We start from the raw sequence: 9,044 nt of genomic DNA, 5'->3' as shown, positions 1-9,044 counted from the left end.
CGGCGGCGGCCCCGGCGCCGGCCACGCATGGACCCGAGGTGAGCGTCAGCGGGGCTGGGCTCTGCTTGCAGTGGTCTTTGCAGCATTTGTGGCCTGAATGTCACACGGGGAGCTTAGCCTTCAGAAAGCCCAGCTCGCCACAGGATTGCATTTTCCCAACATTTCCCAGAGTATTGAAAGTGCACAGTCATGGCAGCATAAATATGTATGGGTTTTTTCTAGCATCAGCCACTTCTGTTCCGGAATGATTCTGCAGAGATAAATGCAGAGCTGAGCAGGCCCTGTGGCAGGGGGGGGGTGTTTTAGGGTTTGTACAGGTTTCCCCACAAGTGGAGGATGCATACTAGCCTCTTCTTCTGCACCATGAGTCAAACTGGGTGAACAAAGTGGGAGAGACAAGTGTCCAGTCAGCTAACAACCCAGGCCACTTCAGAAGTTCTTTGCTTCCTAATTTAATATTTCAGATGTATAAAATGTATTTACATATATATGGATTTAAAAGTGAAATGTAAAGTATTTTTGTCCTTCAGTGACATGTGAAAATATTTTCAGACTATGAACTTTAGGAAAAAAAGTCACCCTGCTTGTTTTGTGTTTCAGAAGGTAGGATTTTTGACCTGCTCTCTGTAGAGATTTAGCAAATTGGTATTCTTGTAATATATGGAAATATAAGCCTCATTTTTATTCAAAGTAAGATGAGCAGGAAATTCAGCCTTCACCAAGCTGAAAACATATCAGGTCTGTAATTCAACAGTGGTGGCATCTTCTCTGAAACCCATTTGGAGTTTGAAGAATGTAATTAAAATCCTGTTGGCAGGTTTCTCATCTCTGTTGACTAACCATGCCTGTCCATGCACTACCTGGACAAGAGGCTCAGCTTTTCCTTCTCCCAGCTCTGTACAGCTTTGCCTTGTCTGCAGAGTGGCTTTAGTTATGTGTCTTCTGTGCTGCTTAGAGATAACCAGGGGGGACCTCAGAGCTTGCTGTCACCTGCTCAGGCAGTCAGTGTGAGTGCCAAGTGACCAGAGCCTGTGTTGGTGACCCTACACTGCATGTCAGCAGTGCCACCAGTAGTGCCACTGATAGCTGCTCTAATGCAAACCAGCGTTTATTTATTCAAGGTTTCTGTTCCTTGAGCAGTTTATCAGCAGCAAAAGAGGGGTCTTGTTCCCCTTCTCTCCTGCTTTGCCTGCCTTCTGCTCTCCCAGTTCCATCCTTTCACAGGAGAGGGGGCAAAGGGGAATTAGCCATATCTGCATTACCAAATTAATGACATGCTCTAAAAAACCTAACAAAACATAAATCTGTTATTGTGGCCAGATCAGAAGTAAGTGTTATGTGCTCTTAGGGGTTTGGGTTTGTCTCCAGCACGTAATTTGTTTGCTTAGCTTAAGTTTACCTCAAATTTAACAGGTTTAGACAGGAACAGCCATGCAAAAGCAGCAAACATTCTGACAGAGCATCCACTCCCTGCTCATTTCAGGGCTGGGAATGCTGTAGCTCAGGTTCCTACTTGTAATAATGATGCTCTCACAACTTCTGTGGTTTGTCTAGAGAGGCTCTTGGCCAAAAAACCAGGGAAATGGAGTCCTTGCATGCTGGAAACACGAGCTCAGTTTCTATGATGACTGCCTCCTTTTTTTTTTTTTTTTAGAAATAAAAAGTAATGTGAGCACGAAATGGTTAAAAGTTAATAACGGAGTTTTGTTTTCATGGCAGCCTCAACCTCCTGGAGCATCTGACTCTCCAACAGTTTCCCCTCAGACCTCTGGCAGACCCAATGCAGGGAGCCATCCGCTTCCTCGCGGTTATATTCCAATCCCTGTGATCCATGAAAATATGCCACGCCAGCCAGCACAAGCCTACCACCAGGCACAAAAGACCCACTACCCTGCCCAGCAGAGCGAGTTCCAAGCCCACCAGCCGGTGTTCCACAAAATCCAGCCAGAGGAGAGGGAGCCCAAGGCGGCACGAGCGCAGTCTCCGTTCAGAGTGGCTCAGAGAGGCTCCTCCAGTCGGGAGAGTTCCCCGGCCAGAGTGAGCACCCAGATGCAGCCCCCAGCTCCCATCAGAGTGCAGACAGTAGTAGACAGACCCCAGGTATGTAAAATGGGGAAGTGAATCACCTGCCAGGGACCTGAGCGTGGCTAGAGCTGAAAAATGAGCTTGTACTAACACATACATAAAAGCACATAAAGCAATCTCCACTGCTAGACTTAAACAGACTGGGAGATCCTGAGATAAGCAGCAAGTTGCCTTTCCATCTGTCAGGACTGTGGTGGATCACTGAAATATGATTTAACACATGATTTAATCTTCTCTTGTCAGAGTATAATTTGGTGTAATTACACTGAGGTCACTGATGTTGCATTATGTTTATGAGAAATAAAAACAGGTCTGTGGGATTTGTGACATCTATGTAAATACACTTCACTGATGTCTCAGAACCATTTAGGGGATAGCATCAGATGCACAAAGTAATTTTTGCTATGAAGAAAGAGGATAAGCAAAATCTAGGGCTTCTTATTCTTGTGACTTGAAGCATGCTCTTGATCATAGAACCTGCTGCTCATTGAACATTTTTTCCATGTTAAAGTTCTTACTAAAACTCCAATTAAAAGGCAGCTGGGAATTAGACAACTGTGAGTGTGTGGAAGGGGGTATGTACAGAAATCAAGCCTTGATTTCCTCTCTGGAGATGTTTCACATTAAAAATGATAGTAGCAGAATTAGGTTAATATTTTTGAAAACCCAGGCTAGGACAAATCAAGGAAGACTCAAGCAAGATTTAATGGCATATTCTAGGTCAGTGCTGATTTATTTTTGTGGGTGAGAGTTTGCACTCACTAATCAAATTCTATGTTTAACAGGTAAAGCAGTAACAGATTTTCAGTGCAGGCCATTTACTTACTTGGTTTAAGTAAAATACAGATATTTTACTCCAGCCATTTAAATCCGTGAGAGCTGGATTTAGTATCTTTCAAAATCACTGTTTCTGTGCCCAATGTAAGTAAATGGGGTGTCAGGAGGAGGAAAATGCAGATAACACAAATTTCAGTTTTCTGCTAAGATTTCAAAATGAATCTCATTTTCAAGAGATTTGATTTGATGGCTTAAAACTGGAGTAATCCCAAGGACGGTCTCTAATCGCTACAGTGTAATAAGATTGACACAGTAACCTCTGCATGTAAATAGGTTAAAGATTAAAAATAAGCACTAACAAAAAAAGGAATGTCCTGAAAACAGGAATAGGATGAGAATAGCCAAAAATGTGATTAAAACTCAGCAAAGTAGTTGGCTTTTCCAGAAAGATGAGCCTTTAATTAGTGATACAGGGGATGAAATTTTGACTGTGCTGCAGTCAGCTGCAAGGAATCTCACTGACTTCAGTTAGGTGAAGGCTTTGCTCAAAGGTCCTATCTTTTAGAACTGCTCATAGGGCTGCTTTTGCTGAGCATGGGCAGGATTTGGTGGGTTGAAATTTAATGCTTGTGAGAGTTGATTGGTGAAAATAATAATGGCTGTTCAGCACAGTGCTATTTTTCAGTTGAAAACAGTAAAATTCAGTGACGCTCAGGAAAGATTAATCATCTCGTGTGTGTGAAATTGCACTGCTAGGAGAACAGAAAATTAGATGTTAGAGTACTCCTTCTTTAGAAGGAAATAAGGAGCGTTGTGTCTCAACACAAAACTTGCCTTGCTCACCAGGTTTCTCAGCAACAAGTCCCAGCTCAGGAGCCACCAAGACCAGCCCCTCCTCCTGAAATCAAGCCTGACAACAAGGCAGCCCCACCGCCCGAAACAGAGGCACCCTCCACATATATCCCAATTCAGGTCACCCACCAAGAACCAGATCCTAAACTACCACCCCAGAAGCCTCCAGCCATGGCAGAGAAAGCTGATAAAAAGGCTCCTTCCCCAGCTAAGGCTGCTCCCCCACAGGAAAAGCCTCCTCCCGAAGAAGTGGTGCCGCCAAAGACGATGGAAACGGGAGAACCTCAAAAGCATCCAGGTGTTTTGAAAGTGGAAGCAATTCTGGAGAAAGTACAAATGCTTGAGCAGGCAGTCAACTCCTTTGAAGGCAAGAAAACTGACAAAAAGTACTTGATGATTGAAGAGTATTTGACCAAAGAGTTGCTAGCCCTAGACTCAGTGGACCCTGAGGGTCGTGCGGATGTGCGCCAGGCCAGGAGAGATGGTGTAAGGAAGGTCCAGACCATTTTGGAAAAACTTGAACAGAAAGCAGAAGATGTCCCAGAACCAGTTCAAGTTGATGGACTTGAGCCAAATTTGCCAGAGCCTAAGCCACCACAGGAAATCATGGAGATTGAACCTGTGGTAGTCAAGAGCAAGGGAGATCCCAGTAATAAAAATGCTAAAGAGGAAACCAAAATGGAAAGACATCAGCCTGAAACTAAGGAAGAAGTGTTTACCAATCTTGCCACCACGACAAACACACCCAATAACCCAACTGAACCGTAGCCACGTGCTGAAATTAAAATCTCTCAGACTTTATAACTTAAAGTGTGTTTAAGTGAATTTTAAGTTGCATGCATTTCCAGAGCTCTTTTCAACTGGTTTTAATCAACATAGCAGCTTGGGACACAGTAAACACTTTGTGGGGAAAGGAGGGAGCTAGAAAGAAAGTGATGCATTTATCCTTTATTCTTACACTATGTAAAAGACATGTTTCAAAAATAAACCCTGTACATCAATTGCTTTTAGATCAGCTGAATGGGAAAAGAAAATGACTTCAGGGTTAATATTGATGCGTGTTGTTTAAGGTGTATTCTTTTGCAGGTGATTTTTGTAAAATCAGTGGCCTGCATTGTCAGAATACCAGTCCTCCTACAAGTATAGCCACTCTTAACAGTAATGTTTTTACTTTTAATGTTCACAGTTGGGCACTTTAAGTAATAATGGATAGAAAGTGTGTAAGAAACTGTAGGGATATTTATATGTGTGCAGGACTTCAATGCTATATTTTAAGAGGGAAATAAAATAATATGGAAGCCTAATTTAAGTCTTGTGATTTTATAAGCTGGAAATGTAAAGGCAATAATTGGTTTTAAATACTCTTCTGAACACAGATTTGTTGGTGCAGCATTATAGTTGAAGTCTGACGGCTCATCAAGGCCTTTCTCCATTCATGTCCTCCCTTCTGATGTTGTTGCTGTGTCACATCTATGGATTGAGAAAGGAATTTGGCTGAGCATTTCTGCTCCCTCACCCTGGGAGTCACCATTTAACAGAGATGTTTATAACATTGAGATCTGTGTCTACTGTGGTTGTTCTACGGAAGTTTACAGATCCTAACTTCTACTGCAAAGACATTATTCTTTTATTAACAACTAACTGGATTTTGTATGCAGAAGTACACTTTCTTGTATTTAGAAATAATTTTGTATTTATAGATTCAATAGGATTCCTTTCACTTTGTGAAGCAATACTTTGTTCTAAGTGATTAGTAATTTGCCCTTAAACAAGGGAGATAAACCATTTTTCAGCTACATCCCTGTGAAATGAAGGCAGCAGAGTCTCTGCAGAAGGAGTGCAAGGGAGGAAGGGGTCCTAACTAAAATCCAGAAGTTACACTTGACTTGTTAATTTTACAAATGCAAATCTTTTACCTGATAGCATGTTTGCAGCATCCAAATTTATGAATACGAAAATAGATCTGATCAAGGCAGTTGATCACTTACTGAACTACACTTAGAATCAGGACACTGGGTTGGAAATGGGTTTAAACCCATCTGAAAATCTCTTCTTTTTAAGAGGCAGGTTGAGAGTGGTCATTGAGAACTGTCACTCTTTATTTTAAAGTAACAATATAGCATGTAAATTATACTGCAATGTGTGGCAGCATTTGGATGGTGAAGTGTCTGCTTAGTTGTAGGTAGAAGGCTGATGCCTCTTTTAGTTTCATTTTCATAGTCAACAGCACCATGTAAGAATACACAATGTCTTGTAAGCTTTTGGTTCCTCCAGCTTTGGGAGCAGCATTTGAGGCTTCTGGAAGAAGAGGTGTGAAAGTTCAGCTGCCTGCATAATTCCTGCATGAACTCACTTCAGTGGCACATTGCTCATGCAGCGTGACATTTCAGCTGAGGACACATCTGGCATCATGTAACAAAAATACTTAAATTGAGGAAAATCAGCTGTGGATTTTTAGAACTGAGCTCTCAAAGCTAAGTCTGTGGGAGCTATAAGGCCCTATCTCTTAATGGTTTCTCTTCATAGCCCACTACAATAATCCAGATCAAAACCACCCCATTAACTGAGGTGACAGAGTGGAAATTAAGATTATAGTCTTTAAAATGTAGTATTTACAGGAGTTAAACAGGTGCTAGATTTTTAATATGTGTCATCTGCTGCTAATGGGGCCTGATTCATGTTCCACGATTCAGTGTTGGTCGGAGTAGGTGGAGTCAAATTCAATTACAACTGATGGGGCTCTTCTACGAAGTGAAGCTGGAGGTAGAGCTGCACCTCTGCCAAGTGCTGCTTTAGAAGTTGATCCTTGAAGTGGGTGCTACTACTGCAGAATTAGGTACAACTCAAAACAAAATGAGGTTTCATGATGTGGCCTAATAAGGGAAAGTACATTTGGCTGCCCTGGAGCTGCCTAGCTGGGAGACTGGTGCTCTGAGTCATAGTCTCTCTTTGTTTCCTCTTGCTCAAGACTAAGCTGTGCCCAGTCCACCTTATGTGTCTTGACACATCAGCATAGCTACACATCCTGCATATGGGCTGGGAGGAGGGAGTAGCCAAGGAGGAAGCAGCTGAAGATTCCCACCCATTCCCTGTAAGCTCCTGCTCTACTCTGTGCAGAGCCTGTTTGCTGCCTTGTGTTGGTACCAATGATCTGTGGGGCTGGCAGAGGAGAGGAAGGGGGATTCCTCATTCCCTTGCCTTTCTGCAGGATGGTGGTACCTGCTCTGTGCTTTGACCCTGGGTAACAACTGGAAACTCGGCTTTTAAACTCAGGTAGAAAGTAATTAGGAGGTTAAAATTGTAAGAATTATGTTACATTACTTTTCAAATCCAGCCCTGCACAACAAACAGCAAATGTGCCATTCAAAGCAGGGTTTTCAAATACGTGGTGCATTTGCAGTAGCCATTTCAAAAAATTGAATAAATGTCAAGCAATGCAATTTATTCAAAAAGCAAACAATGCCTGTTTCAGCTTGTTTGAAAGTAGCAGGAAGGATATGAAAAGCCTGTCCACAGAACCACAGTAAAATCTTAGGCTATTTTCTGATTGCACTATCTTGCCCAGCTAGTGCTATTTTAAATGCCAGCAGTGGCCTGTTCTCTATATTTAAACCCTCACAGCAGCAAGGCATTGTGTTTCTGTAAATATAGCATTTTGGCTATTTATTTGCACGCTGCCAAACCACATCATGCCCCGAGGAAGGGACAGCAGTTACATTGCCCCCAGGAGCATGGTGAGACAGGCCTGGTGTCCGATTCCTCCCTGGCTCCAGAGGGAGGCACAAACCCTTTATCTGGGATATGTTTTGCTTTCAACTTTATGTTGGCTCTGCTGTGTTTGCAGGCAAGGTGGGGAAGGAAAGGGGTACAAATCACACTCCACCCAGCAGGCAGGAAAGCAGCACAGCAGTTCGTAGAGGCAGGTTCTGCCCCTGCACCTCATGTCAAGGTAAGGCAGCCTAGGAAAGCCCTGATCCCAGTGTCCTCAGTGCGGGTATCTCTTTTTAAAATAATTGTAATAATAATAAAAAATAGCTTCTCATGGCTGGCACACAGCTGCTGAAGAGGACAAATCTCAGTCAAGGTATGCTTATGAGAGAGGTTTAATTTGCTACGTTTTCAGTCTCCCTCCTTAAATGTACATGTATTGATCTTTTTAAATACTCAGGTAACCAAATAGAGGACACTACTTCACCATGAACTTAAACAAGATGTACACAAATGTAAGGGAAAAAAATGGGACTAAAGGTCTAGTAATTGACAGTAATTTCTGTGCTTTTGGTCCTGTTGTGTCCAAGAAATAAATTGCAGGTGTCCTAGAAACAAACCTTAATGCTGTAAAAGTTTAATACATAAAATTTTGGGTTTGTTACAAAAGCCAGTAGTAACGCAGTTTTTTCTGACAGAAACAAATCCAGCTCTTCTGGGCCACTTGGGTAAAGGAGGCCTTCAGGAAAAACTAATCTGAGCTCAGCACTCGCTGTGGAATACAGATTGAAGCCAGAAGTTAACCATACAAAATACCATTTCCTGGAGCCTTAAATATTAAAACTCCAAAGCCAAACTTCTCTGGGTAGATACAGTACTGCCATTAATGAAACATGAACACAATCATTTTAGCAGTAGACACAGTGGTTTAATTGGCACTTTCACCTGTTTATGTGCAATGGTACAGGAGAGCCAAATGCACAAGTGTGTTTAAACAATTTTTTTCTAAAGATAAATCATTTGCTTAAAGACAAGAGGATGACACTAAGATACATTAGCCTGGTTGATGAAGAAACAGCCTTTAACACTGGATAATTTGGGTTCCTGAGCTCTGCCCAAAGAACACATCCATAGGATTCTGCATGGGATCAGTGAACCACTAAGGGGCTGTGGATGGTCTGTCCACGCTCTGTAACACTAGAGACCAATGTAACTGAATGCCAGCCCCTGTAATCCAGAGCAGGAGTTATTTTAAGATGGGCGAGAGGCTGGTTACAAAGCAGGAGAACACACCAATTCTCAGTGAAACACCTTCCCAGGATTTATAAATAAGCAACTTAAAAAAAATAAAGAAGCTAATTCAGTTATTTCCTGCTGGAATTTCCACTCCAGAAGCTGGAAATCTGCATGAAAGGAAGGAACATGTCCAGCCAGCCTTTAGATTCCATGTGTCCCTGCACCAGCAAATTGCAGGGCAAGCAGAAGTGGAGTACCTTATGTTAAATTTCACATCATATGAAGAAAAGCACGTTTGCCACACATATTTCAGAAAATAATTCTGAGAGGCATTGATCTGTAAGCACACAGTTCATGTTTCAGAATTAAACACAGAATCTGGAGTT

The 9,044-nt window shown here is 42.3% G+C and overlaps 1 protein-coding gene across 1 annotated transcript in view; it reads left to right on the top strand.

The window, feature by feature from the left end:
• BAG3 (BCL2 associated athanogene 3) overlaps positions 1 to 5,018 on the top strand; it is a 31,354-nt gene extending 26,336 nt beyond the window's left edge. The window contains exons 5-7 of the mRNA XM_017746811.1: positions 3 to 38; positions 1,720 to 2,100; positions 3,709 to 5,018. Of these exons, the coding sequence (XP_017602300.1) occupies positions 3 to 38; positions 1,720 to 2,100; positions 3,709 to 4,482 (1,191 nt within the window). The 3' untranslated portion in view covers positions 4,483 to 5,018. The remainder of the gene's footprint in view (positions 1 to 2; positions 39 to 1,719; positions 2,101 to 3,708) is intronic.
• The last annotated feature ends 4,026 nt before the right edge of the window (positions 5,019 to 9,044 follow it).

The sequence above is a fragment of the Corvus brachyrhynchos genome, unplaced genomic scaffold (assembly GCF_000691975.1).
Source record: "Corvus brachyrhynchos isolate BGI_N302 unplaced genomic scaffold, ASM69197v1 scaffold319, whole genome shotgun sequence".
Taxonomy (NCBI): Eukaryota; Metazoa; Chordata; class Aves; order Passeriformes; family Corvidae; genus Corvus; species Corvus brachyrhynchos.
The sequence above is the reverse complement of the archived record's forward strand: the minus strand, read 5'-3'. Positions and strand labels throughout refer to the sequence as shown.